At 31.2% G+C, this 13,270-nt stretch overlaps 2 protein-coding genes across 2 annotated transcripts; one reads left to right on the top strand and one right to left on the bottom strand.

Moving 5' to 3' along the window:
• Positions 1–3,558: 3,558 nt before the first annotated feature.
• Positions 3,559–6,147, bottom strand: LOC123921560 (uncharacterized protein At2g34160-like). Its single transcript, XM_045974152.1, has 5 exons — positions 5,936–6,147; positions 5,721–5,769; positions 4,130–4,192; positions 3,960–4,024; positions 3,559–3,850 (listed from the first exon to the last, which is right to left on the bottom strand). Exons 1-5 carry the CDS (start codon positions 6,050–6,052, stop codon positions 3,743–3,745), a joined length of 402 nt encoding a protein of 133 aa, XP_045830108.1. The 5' UTR covers positions 6,053–6,147; the 3' UTR covers positions 3,559–3,742.
• Positions 6,148–10,013: 3,866 nt separating this feature from the next.
• LOC123921562 (glyoxylase I 4-like) lies at positions 10,014–12,827 on the top strand. Its single transcript, XM_045974153.1, has 3 exons — positions 10,014–10,390; positions 11,125–11,230; positions 12,370–12,827. The coding sequence occupies exons 1-3, from the start codon at positions 10,236–10,238 to the stop codon at positions 12,625–12,627; spliced, it is 519 nt and encodes a 172-aa protein (XP_045830109.1). The 5' UTR covers positions 10,014–10,235; the 3' UTR covers positions 12,628–12,827.
• The last annotated feature ends 443 nt before the right edge of the window (positions 12,828–13,270 follow it).

Raw genomic sequence — 13,270 nt, forward strand, 5'->3', positions numbered from 1 at the left:
AACCGCTGTAACACCCAACCAACTAGCAATCATAGCCCAAAGCTGGCCGTATATAGAACACTGGAAGAACAAATGGTCAACGTCTTCATTATAACCGCAAGAAGTCACACAGGGAAGCTGACTATCATTTAAAATGCCTCGTCGATGAAGATTTAATTTAGTAGGTAATCTGTTCAGAAAGAGGCGCCAAATAAAAATGTTTACTTTCAAAGGGATTGATTTGAGCCAAAGAAAACGATCAAAATCCTCATTAGAATTGCCGTCGTGAGCTGTCAAGTGTAAATAAGCCGATTTCACCGAATACACCTTTGAAGAATGAAGTTTCCACTCCCATCTATCACTGATATCAACCTGCAACACAATGTCAGATAGACAGGCTAAACATTCTCCCCACAACTCTTCCTCCCAGGCACGCAATCTCCTTCGCCACTTCCATGCCTCGCCCTCAACCCCCCAACCCGCCTCACACATATCATGCACCGTGGACCATTTGTTCTCGGAAAGGTCGAACAAACGGCCGAACTTCCTGGCTAAAGGTCTATCACCGGTCCACCTGTCCTGCCAAAAAAGAGTATCACGACCATCTCCTATAACCCTAACAATGTTGTCCTCCAACCAACTACTATCGGCTAGCCCCTCACCCTCTCGGACACGATTAATGGAACGCCACCAAATCGAACCCACCCTATTTTCAAATTTAACTCTCCCTCCCATGACCCCATATCTAGCCTTAATAACACGACACCATAAACTATCATGCTCCTGTAATAACCTCCACACCCATTTTCCTAACAAAGAATAATTAAACTCCTTCAACCTACGCACACCCAAGCCTCCATTCTCCTTACGTAAACAGATAGTATTCCAATTAATCCATGCTAACTTCCTATTGACCTCACACCCACCCCAAAGAAATTGACAAAAAATAGATTCAAGGGTAGAAATAATACCTGAGGGACCGGAGAAGAAGGAAAGAAAATAGACCGGAATGGAAGACAAAACGGATTTCAACAAAATTAACCTGCCACCGATAGACAAATTCTTACACTTCCAGCCAGTTAACCGGTTCCGAATTCTGTCTACAAGAGGAAACCAGAATTTCAACTTCCGTGAATCACCACCAATAGGCAGACCCAAATAGGTAAAGGGCAGATTCCCATGTCGACACTGCATAACAGAGGCTGCCTCTCGTAACCAGGATTCATTTATATTCACACCACAAAGCATACTTTTGCGAAAGTTAACATGCAAGCCCGAAATATTTTCAAAAAGCCGAAGCCCAGCCTTAAGAGCTCGAACATTAGCCCATGATTTCTCACCAACTAGAAGAGTGTCATCCGCAAATTGAAGATGAGAAATGGGAATCGACTGGTGCTGGCCGATACTATACGGGGTAAACACATCATTCAATTTCATCGCCTCCATTAATACATGGAGTCCCTCGGCTGCCAAAAGAAAAAGGAACGGGGACAAAGGGTCCCCTTGACGAAGTCCCCTTTCCAAAGAAAACTCATCCGTCGGACTACCATTAACCAATACCGAAGCCGAAGCGGACGAAACACACTCCATAATCCATTTTCTCCATAAAACAGGAAAATGCATAGTCTTCATCACATCGTCAAGATAATCCCAGCCAACCGAATCATAGGCCTTCTCAAAATCAACTTTGAACATAAGCAATTCCTTCTTCTCACGTTTAGCTTCATCAACTAACTCATTAGCAATTAGAACCCCATCCAAAATTTGTCTGCCCGTGATGAACGCAGACTGTGAATGCGAAACTACTTTACCAATGACATTGCGTAATCTATTAGCTAAAACCTTGGCAAGAATTTTATAAATGCTGCTTACCAAAGCTATGGGCCGAAATTCAGCTACCCTTTGAGGATTTTCAACTTTTGGTATCAAGGCTATAAAAGTGGAATTCAAGCCTTTAGTAAGAATCCCCTGTCGATGAAATTCAGCAAAAAAATTCAATAAATCAATTTTAAGAATTTCCCAAAAGTCTTTGAAAAATCCAAGATTGAGGAAGAGTATAAGCATTAGACAAAATTGCATTTTAAAATTTATGTGTACAAATTATTTATAATGTTTAGTTTGTGATGATACCTATGAACGGGTACTATATTTGAGGAAGAGTATAAGTATTGGGTACGTATCTGTATCAGTACCTAATATATATTCATACTTTAATTTATGTTCATACACGTACATTAATTTTAAAAAAAAATCAGTATCGGATACATATCCGTATCTTAATTTATGTTCATACACGTACTTTAGTTTTTCTAAATATATTGTACCTCATACCGGTATCGAATACCTGTATCGGATACCGGTACCATATCCGCACCTAGGCAACGCAGGATGATACTAATATGATTGCAGAAAATTCAACTTACAGAATTTATTTTTTGTGCTTCAAAAATATTTTCTGTAGAGGATTAATTATCAATAAACAACCCTAAATTAACATTGTGACTAAAAAAAATGAAATTAATGTCATGAAATGTCACATGATCACATCACTTCAATGTAAAAAGATAGTAAATTAATATTTTAACCGATGTGTTATAATTTTAGTGATATATTTATCGATGTATTTTGACACAATATTTATTGATGTTGATGATGTATTTTTTTTTTTATGTTGTATTAACCCGTTCATAAAATTTAAGGATACCAACGTTACTTCGTTGCGAACCAATTTACATATTCATTTGATATTGTTTTCAGTTATGTGCTCTTTTAGATGAAATTATTTTCGAAGTAATGGTACTATTTTTACTTTTTTATTCAAATACTCTTTTTAAAAACTCCCTTCACAAATATTACTTAAAAAGGTTAATTCTTTTTTTTTCTGGTAAATTAAAATAATAATAGCTAAATAGGAGCATGTGTTTGATTTCTATAAAATTTTCAAGTTTAGTATACCTACATAAATTGTTTACTTTTAATCCCTATTTTTTTGTTATAGGGACTAACTATAAAAATTAAAAACTACAAAAAGTACTCATTTTTTAAAATGTTTTAAAAATTGTAAAAAAGATAAAATTAATATATGTATCCCAAAAATTACAAGTAAATTTGTGTGCTCCATATACATGTGTTTTTCAGACAATTTGCACAGTTTATTTAAATACACACTTTCACAATCAAAAAATACACACTTTCAGAAAACACAAGTTTCTTAGTAGCAAGTGCAGGTAAAAAAAAAAACAGAACGCTTGAGAAAATTGGCAAACAAAGATTTCATGACAATATAAAAGAGAGGAGCCAATGTTTTCAAAACTTCTCAACACTGTCAGACACAATTCAAAACCACAAAATTTGCGGTGTTAGAATTTCAGGTTTCTTTGTACTGTCGATGTTCATGTTCCTTTTTGTTGTCCTCTAGCAGGGTTGTGAAACAATGTTACAGGCAAGTTATATATCATATTCATATTCATACCATGAGTATTATTTGTTAACCCAAAACTTGTTTAAAGCATAGTGATGAAATTTAATAAGTATTCCTCTCCTTTTTTTTTTTAAACATGGAACTGAACCAAAAAACAGTTGAAACATGAAATATGAAACCTTCTATTTATAAAGAAAAGAAATGAAGGAATTAGGTAGCTCAACATTGCATGTCAGTCTATAACAAATTCTATGTTGTCTGCTATCTACTAACAACAATCAAACAATTCATTCAAAGGACATGACTTAACCCAAGACAGGTGTGATATTGATGAACTGAACTTCATGCAGTGTGCTCTTCAACATCTCCATTTTCCCCATTTTCAGCAGCTGCAGCGGCAGCAGCCATCAACTCGTCAAAGTTTGCAGTCTTCCCGAGTAATATTTCAATCTAAAAACACAATTTATCACAACAAATGAGACTTGAAAAGAAAGTCATAAAGCATAACCCAAAGTCATAGGCTTGAATGTGTAAAACAAAAATATGTTTCCACCCTTACCTTGGCCTTTTGGACAGGTCTACCTCTGGAATCATCTTTTATGTCAACTGTTGATGTCATGATTTCTGCATAAAGATTCAGCAAATCAAAGTTAATTGTTTGATCAATTGAGTAGCAGAGAGAGAAAGGAGAAATGGAGACATTTTGCTAAAGAAGACATAGTATCTCACTCTTTTCAACAGCAAGACCGTTGTTTTTCAAAATTTCAGCAACAGTAACCACAGTAGCAATAGCTGCAACAATAATGTAAAAAAATGAAATCGGAAAGCATAACCAAGAAAAGATTCAATATATAAATCAGGAAGATACTAAGGCCCAGTTTAAATTAGTTTCCAACCTAAGAGGGGAGTCAAAATTGAGACACAGGGAATTTCTCTACCCTCCCCTCCATTTGTGATTTACCTCAACCCAAAGAACAAATGAACAAGCTTCAGAAAAAAGTGAAGTGCAAAAGTTGATTTGTTAAAAAGTTCATCCAAACTGATTCAGTCATTTTAATTCTGGATGTTAATCTACTATCTTAGGGAATGAATATACTTTTCATATATCCTACATCAAAACTATAAATAGGAGTATAAAACCAAAGGGGCCTTTGGAAGCAGAACAAACTTCTGGGTGGTATGAAGTAAATAGTCAAAGACATATATCTAAGAGTCTCCAAGATCTAGTTCTAAAAGCAGCTAACATAATTCATCTTAACTCATAAACCTATTTTCTAAGTTTTGGCTGGCCTCACTAGCCCAAAGAAAGAAACTCGGTGTTTGGGGTTTTTATGTTAACAAAGAAAAAAGTGAGTCATGCATCAAACAAATTAATTATGTCAAGAATCAGGATTCGGAGTCAAATTATATTGTTTCCATTTTCTAAGATCAAATTGCGTTCCCATTTTTCAATACCAGCAAAAACAGCATCCAGCCAACAAATTACTTTGAAGTCCTATTTAAATTTGGCATACATAATCAAACAACAAATCCATGTAGTTTGAAGTCCTATTCAAATCCCATTAGCACTAGCAAAATAAAAAATCCTTTTTGAGAAACGTGCTAGACCCCAACAAACTGAAGCATCCCTAGCTTAATCTGCCCGTGCACGGGACAAAAAGAGTCACAGAAGTATCCAAATTAACCTAAACACCTCTTTAAATAGATATTCAATCTGAGAAGTAATGTTGTCAAATAGAGGCTATAATAGTTTAGAAGAATTTGAAAAAAAAAATTGTTATTCTTCCACGATACGCTATTTAGTACAAAATATTGTCAAATAGCGGCTATTGAGGAACAATTGCATTGCAAAATAGTTGAATTTGAACAAACCGCTATCTTTTTGTCATTGACTTGTACTAAATAGCTTATCATTAAACAGATGTTCAACCTGAGAAGGCCTTAAAAGTTAAAACTTATAAAGAGACTTCATACAAGATAATCATATGTGCGCATACTATTAGGTAGTTTATACTTTATATATTATGAAACACAGACACATTTAGGATTATGCATATTGTAGTGTCCGTGTGGTGTCAGGTGTTCGTGCTGTATAGTTTATATAACATTGTACTCCCAAAAGTAACATGTAACATCTACGAATCAATATAAATTTTGTGTAAGCCATTCTTAAGTTTGTCACAATTCCTAATCTCACATAGTTAAAGTGATAAATGCAATAAATACCTAAAAACTCAAACAAATTAAAAGAGTAAATAAATCCAAATTAAAAAACATTGCAAAACATTAATAAATGAGATTCAGTTCCAAGATTTGATACCCATTCCAAGTGCTGAAAGCTCAACCTCATTATGCTGTTGCATATACCTCTGCAAAACAAAAAAAAAACAGAAAAATCAACAAAAAATATACAAAACAAAACGTATCCGAATCAATTAAAAACAACACATAACTGAAGAAACTGACGACAGTTTGAATTAAAATTAATATGAAATTGAAAATAAGAAAAATAATAATAATCGTTAATTAGATTACCTTAGCGAGATTAACGTAAAAGAAGAGGGGTTTTTTGGTGTTGGAGACTTGAATGCGATTCTTCTTAATAGAATCAGAGATGTTAATGTTGTTAACTCCTTCGGTGATTGCTTCCATTGTTGTGTGTTTGTGTGTGAGAGAGAGAGTTTGTGTGTGAGAGAAGAGAGAACTGAAAGTGAAAACAGAAACCCTAATCTAATAAATGTTCCCCAAATCAATATTTCATTTTCTGTTTTGGAGAAAAAGTAGTAACAATTGGGCCTTCCAAATGGCTTTTAATGGGCTTTATTCGGCCCATTAGTTAGAATAATATAATGTTAAAAGAAATTGATGAGTATAGTATAGGGGAAAAATAATGTTAAAATTAAAATTGTTTTATAACTTTTTTTTTTGTTTTATAACTTTTGATCTAAAAAATAAAATATAATGACATTTAATGACCAAATAATTGAACTCAAGTGGTTGATAAAATACAATTATTGATTAGGATTTTCAGACCTTCGACCAAACTTTAATAGTCAAAGTCCCTTTCTCTTGAGAATCGTGAGTTGAGGAAAAAAAAATTGTGACAATGAACATGATTTTTAAAAGTAAATTCTTATGATAATATGACATTGGTTGTTATAAAGTGTGAAATTCTTATGTTACAAGATGGTATTCTAATATCTAGCTCCTTGTCTACAAAATTGTTTAATTTTTTAATATGAAATATATTCGGAGACAAGCTAATAGAGTGTTCAGCTGCCTTCTTCCATGCCTAATCTCTACATTTATTGTCTTTGTCTATATTTTATTTCTTGCCGGTGAAATGAAAGTTGGCCGGTAAACAAAAAAAGGTGTTTATCAGGGCCGGCCCAAGCCCAAAGCAAGTGAAGTTAGGGCTTTAGGCCCCCAAAATTTGGGCCAAGAAATAGGCCTCAATTGTTTTTTTTTTTTGTTGGGGAAATAGACCTCAATTTTTAATATAGAGATATTTGTTCCTAATTGTTGACAGTATTTTAGTAATAGCGCAGCGGCTGAAGGCCTTGCATTTTTTAGCTCTTGGTCACAGGATCGAAACTTAACTGTTGCATTTTCAATTTATTTTTCCAAAAATTATTAATAAGCCTCATTTTCCAATGTTTGAATAATAACACACCACCACCACCGTAATTGCTTTCTTGGTGAGCAGTACACCAATATAATTAATTCACTAACAAAGTTAATTTTTTGACCTGATGATTTATTATAATTATTCATAAGTGATTAAATTATATTTTACAAAAAATTATCAAAAAAAACTATTTTTTACAAAATTACCTATAACTTCTTTTCTTTTTTTTTTTTAAAACTTGATATCCGGCCCTAGGATCGACTAATCAAAGGGACCAATCCCACTATTTTTTGAAAACTTGAAAAAAGTAATTAAAAATAATATTAGAAATAAAACAATTGTTAAAACAATTGTTTTAGCCGAGGTGTGACAACTATTATTGTATAAAAGGATTAATATTTTTTTTTTATCATTTTTTTTATTTTTTTTGGCAAACTTTTTTTTTAATCATTTCTAAAAGGCCTCATTTAATTTTTCGCTTTAGGCCTCAACATATGTTGGGCCGGCCCTGGTGTTTATACTATCGTTCAAAAAAATTGATATGTTCAATTTTTTTTTTTTTTTAGGAAACCAATGATGACAGTAAATAAATAAGCGGAGTGTCCGAATATTCGAATCTCAAACCCTATATATATATATATATATATATAATGTGACATTCCTATCAACTGAGTTAAACTTATAATAACAAAAGATTCGGAATTTTTATTCTCACTAAAACTAACAATTCTTTTGATGATTAGATTTGATGGTTCTTGTATATAAAGTGCTGCCTCATTGCAATTGAGAAGGAAAATAAAGAAAAGTCTCAGTATTTTTTCCCTTTTGTTGGTATTAGGTGTTCTTCTTTATATGTGCATGCTGATTAAGTAAATGAAAAGTATTTTTTAGGTAAAAAAGGAAAATAAAGTGAACCAAGTTGTTTTTGTGCTTGTCAATTGTATACTCCATGATCTTTACTAATACGAGAATCATTAATTTTAAATGTTAGGTATGAGCTTTGTCAAAAAACGAAAAATGTTAGGTATGAGCTTACTATATATTTCTGTGTTTTGTCCAAAAAAAATAAGTTAGGTATATGAGTTAAGTCAAGCTTTTGTATTGTCCCTATTGTACACTGAATAGTCACTTAACAGAACAAATGAATTGTCTCCGTTTGGCTTCATCTCCATCTATATATCTATAGAAGTGACACATTTAGAGGGAAAGAAAATATAATTATTCTTTAATTTCAAAGTTTTAATTTAATTTTGTCACTAATTCTATATTTTTCAAAGACCAACATGATTGCAAGTTTTAATTTAATTTTGTCACTAATTCTATAATTATAATATAATAATTTTAAAGGTAAATGAGCGTATATGTGCATGAATAGTTTACTTCAAATTAACTTGTAAAAAATATGTATTATATTTGAATAGTTTCACTTAAAGGTTTTTAATACTATAATGTTTAAATTAATATGGAAACCAAATAGACATGACTTGATCTAATTTACGAGTATTTTGTTAGGTTTTTTTTTATAAAAAAAAAATAAAAAAATATGCATTTGTTCTAGATTTTTGTTTTACTAATATTATTTTCATATGTTCATATTTATATGTTCATATCTATATAACACGACTTCATGCTAGCGTCTATATATATATATATATATATATATATATATATATATATATATATATATATATATATATATATATATATATATATATTATACATTTATATGTTCATGTTATTTTCATATCTAAAAATAATCTATATAAATAACAAAAATGTAAATAACAAACTTTTTAACATGTACCTTTGTGTCAAAAAAAAATGTACCTTTTAACATTCAATAAAAAAAAAAAGTGTTTTGAAGAGTGTGTTACTAACTTACTAAGCCCGACATGATAAGTTAACAAACACATTGATCCCCAAAATATCCTCAAAGATCAAGTCTAGCCACAATCACATGACATGATCATACATAATAACAAAACAGTCGAAAAAGTACATTCGGATACAATCTAAAATTTGAATTGAATATATTTAACTAAGTTTTGATGGTGTGTTAATGTTTGAGTTTTCTCGTAAACTGATTTTTCTCATTGTTTCCAATTTTTTTTTAAATGACATCAAGCTTCTTATTTTGTAACAACACAAGTGTTAAAATAAAAATAAAAATAAAAATAAATAAAATAAAATAAAAATTGTTTGACTGGCCAGCGCTCCAACTCACTCACCCCCAGTAAATAGGGCGAGATATCATTTTAGACTCGGCCATCTAAATTGGCCCGCCTCTCGTCTCGTCCTGTTTTTTGTCGAATTTAAGCGGAGCAGGCTTGTCCGCTTTGCCACCTCCTATTAATAAGTACTCCTCCCGTCCCAATTTTATTGACACAGTTGACTGTTGTGCACTATTCACACATGTTGTTTTGATCTTATTTTTCTACTAATAAACAAAAATAAATATTAGCATATAAGATGTTGTTTAATTCGTCTCGATGAATATTTTCAAAATATCACATTTTTATAATTTTTACTATTATACAATTAAAAATATTAATCGTCAAAATTATACATCAGCATGCCTGAAACAATCAACTGTGTCAATCAAATTGGGACCGAGGGAGTAGCTCAATCCTTGTTGTGTTAAAAAAACAATGTTACATTGTCGGCTTAGAAATTAATTTTTCGACCACCACTCCTTGTAAGAATATTCTAGAGCATGCATTGGGTGACATTGTGACAAAGAGACTAATTAGGATAACTTAGGAAAAACAAAGTAATCCATCCCAATCACAATTACCACAACTGTGTATATCTAAACATATAAGCTCACGTGTCGTGGCCCACATGACACAATCCTAGTCAGCAATATGTGTTTATCGGATGTGACAGACAAAATACGTATCTGACACGTATGACGTATACGGACACGTGGCAAACAATGGTAGCTTCTTGATCTCTATATAAATCATCATGGTACCATTTTGTGCTACATCCGTGACAAATCTTTTATAGGTTGTACCAAACATTATTTGCTTCCATTTTTCTACATCTTCTCTTCCTTAACAATAATTTGTGATCACATTTATTTTTCTCTATAGTTTTTATCATCACTCTATACCTTTTTGTATAAAGTTTTCATCTTTGTTATTTGGATCATCATTTTCTTTTCTAGTTCAATTGAGTGTGATTTGAAGGAATTTTCTAGAGAAAATGAAGGAAAATGTTGGAAACCCTTTACATCTAAAGTCAGTGAATCATATCTCACTCATATGCAGATCAGTTGAAGAGTCAATGGATTTCTACCAAAATGTTCTTGGTTTCTTTCCGATCAGAAGGCCTGGTTCTTTTGATTTTGATGGTGCATGGTAATTTCACATATACATCAATATAAAAGAAATCGTATAATATTTTTTTTATAAAATAATTGTATTATATACTCTCATTGCTTACAAGCAAATATTTAGTTTTTTTTTTTTATGCTAAGCAAATATTTGGTTTTTAGATTTGTTGAATAACATATATAGGTTCCGTTTGGATAACCAGTTTATACAAATCCTTATAATATTAGAACTTATACTCAATAAGTTCTTTAAGTTTGGATTGGTTTCTTTTTCTTGTTTTTATGCAAAATAATTTATATAAATAAATAAGTTTTTATATATATCATATTATAAGATAAGATTGTCAAGTTAGTTTATCGAAAAATTGCTTATTAAGTTTTTAGTATAAGAACTTGTGAATTAAATTTTTTTTTTAATTATTTGCATGTTATAAAATAAGTCTAGTTTATAAAAAAAAATAGCTTATTAACTTTTTAGTAAGAACTTGCGAATTAATATAAAAATTTAATTATTTGAATAAGCTATAAAATTCATATTTATTCTATAGTATAGTCATATAATTTTTTTTTAATGAATAAAAAAAAAGAATTTTTGTTTATAATACTTAAAATGGGATTAAAAGGAATTTTTTCCCCCCTCAAAATTTAATGTTTTTTATTGAAACTAAACTTTTGGTTGGTTTTCTTAATAAATTTTTATTTTGTATGTGGTAACTTATTAAATTTTCTTTTGATATATGGTAACTTATTAATTTGCAGGCTATTTGGCTATGGGATTGGAATTCATTTGCTAGAAGCTGAGAACCCAGAGAAGTTGCCAAAGAAAAAAGAAATAAATCCAAAGGATAATCACATATCTTTCCAGGTCAGATATTATCTAATCTTTACATCATTGATGGTTGATTATTAATTACGTTTCAAATTTGGGGAAAATGTTAATTAGAATAAAGAACCAAACTAAAAGACGTACTTGAATAGATGAAGGAACTTGATTAAAAAAATACATGGAACCTAAAGTGACGCATAGAAAAATCCAAATATAAAACTAAATATAGAAGAAATCATGTTCATTTGATACATATAATAGAGAGAAGACAAAACACTCATATAGGATAATCAATTATCTCATAGACACGTTTATGCAATGTTTTTTTAAGGATCGTTCCTTATCATCTACGGCTACTATTACATCTTACAGTGAACTATAAGATCTTTAAATTTAAATAATATTTAATTTTATATTTAGATTCAATGATCATATAGTTTATTGAATTGTATAGCGGCCATGGTGAAAAATGTAGTTCATTAGTTGTTGAATTAAGAAAGAAAAGTCACTATTCGACTTATTGCAAATTTAACTGTCCTACACTACACGTAAGTTCGTTTAGTTATTTGTGAAAAATTAATAATTTTTTAAAAGTTTAAGAATTCCATAAAACATGAGATGTTGTTTTGATAAGTTTTTGGGTAGACAATTAAAAAAAAAATTACAAATATTTTTTTTTGTTGGGTCATAAAGGGACGGCCAGAGGATCATCCACTGTCGAATTTCTCGACATTTTGTTCGGCGGATGTTATAATGTATGGATGGATAAGATAGAAACATATTTGTGTAAATTTGACTGGAGTTTTTTCACTCTTGAGGTTGAGGATTTTACTGTGGGATGATCAGCCCTCAAAGCTACTTCATACAAAATAGGCAAACATGATAAAGTTTGCTCTGACAATCAACATGTTTTTATCTTGTTTGCATTTAACACTTTTAGTTTTCTAGCACCGGAGACTGTAGACCTTCTGAAAAAGGTTCAAAGAGTCATGCATAACAATATTGTGTCACTTGAGTCTATGAATATAGTTTTATAAATGTTAGATTTCGCTATACATAAAGATTTAGTAGCGCAACTTATTATTCCTCTATTTATCTACTTAGATCTTTTATCTTTTTTATATATAAAAAGCATTATTGAATATGTTATTTTTGTGTTTGAACTTGTTGATGTGTAGTGTGAGAGCATGGGAGCAGTGGAAAAAAAGCTGAAAGAAATGGAAATCAATTATGTTCGAGCAACAGTTGAGGAAGGTGGAATTCAAGTAGATCAACTATTTTTCCATGACCCAGATGGTTTCATGATTGAGATATGCAATTGTGATAGTCTTCCTGTAATTCCATTAGTTGGTGAAGTGGCAAGATCATGCTCTCGTTTGAATCTTCACCTAATGCAGAATCAGAATCAGCAACAAATTCATAAGATCGTTAAGTGATTATTATATTATCATTGTGATGTGACCAAGCTGAGGAAAACGTTGAATGTATGATGAGTCATGAAATTGTACTTTTTTCTTTTGTTGTTATTGTCTAGTTGTCAATTTAATTATGTTCTTCCTAGTATGTTAAATATTAATAAATAATTGGCAAATTTGTTCCTACTCGAAATAGAGTGGTTCACTTTTTGGGTTGCTAATTGCTATTGGTGTCTAGTAGTGACATACTTTGATGTGACCGCAAAAGGAAGTGGTTACATATGATGTAACTAAGCGTGTGTTTGGTTCTACGGCGGAGAGAATTGATTTTGGCAGAATTGATTCTGTAAAATTGATTCTGGCCAAAATTGATTTTAAGCTGAAGTGGTTTATGTTTGGATATATTCATGAAAAAGTGAGTTGAACAAAAAATTTGAGTGTAAAAATCAATTCTAGAATCGGAAGCTACGATTTCTAACTTCAAGTAGAATCAATTCTGGAGGCAGAATCAATTCTACTTTTGAGAAACCAAACAAGTCAGAATCAATTCTACACGTCCAGAATCAATTCTGGATGCTCCAGAATTGAAACCAAACATACACTAAGTACAAGTACTTTCTCTACCCAAAACAAAAAGCACAAGTACTTTATAAACTTGAGATTA

The sequence above is a fragment of the Trifolium pratense genome, linkage group LG4, assembly GCF_020283565.1.
Source record: "Trifolium pratense cultivar HEN17-A07 linkage group LG4, ARS_RC_1.1, whole genome shotgun sequence".
In the NCBI taxonomy this organism is placed as follows: Eukaryota; Viridiplantae; Streptophyta; class Magnoliopsida; order Fabales; family Fabaceae; genus Trifolium; species Trifolium pratense.

What these genes read in the sequence shown, in the direction of transcription:
- LOC123921560 (XM_045974152.1), bottom strand. Translation starts at nt 6,052, where the DNA reads ATGGAAGCAATCACCGAAGGAGTTAACAACATTAACATCTCTGATTCT. An exon ending in TTTACGTTAATCTCGCTAAG is followed by an intron (nt 5,770 to 5,935) that starts GTAATCTAATTA and finishes TTTGTTTTGCAG; the next exon opens with AGGTATATGCAACAGCATAA. An exon ending in CGGTCTTGCTGTTGAAAAGA is followed by an intron (nt 4,025 to 4,129) that starts GTGAGATACTAT and finishes ATCTTTATGCAG; the next exon opens with AAATCATGACATCAACAGTT.
- LOC123921562 (XM_045974153.1), top strand. Translation starts at nt 10,236, where the DNA reads ATGAAGGAAAATGTTGGAAACCCTTTACATCTAAAGTCAGTGAATCAT. An exon ending in TTTGATTTTGATGGTGCATG is followed by an intron (nt 10,391 to 11,124) that starts GTAATTTCACAT and finishes ATTAATTTGCAG; the next exon opens with GCTATTTGGCTATGGGATTG. An exon ending in ATAATCACATATCTTTCCAG is followed by an intron (nt 11,231 to 12,369) that starts GTCAGATATTAT and finishes GTTGATGTGTAG; the next exon opens with TGTGAGAGCATGGGAGCAGT.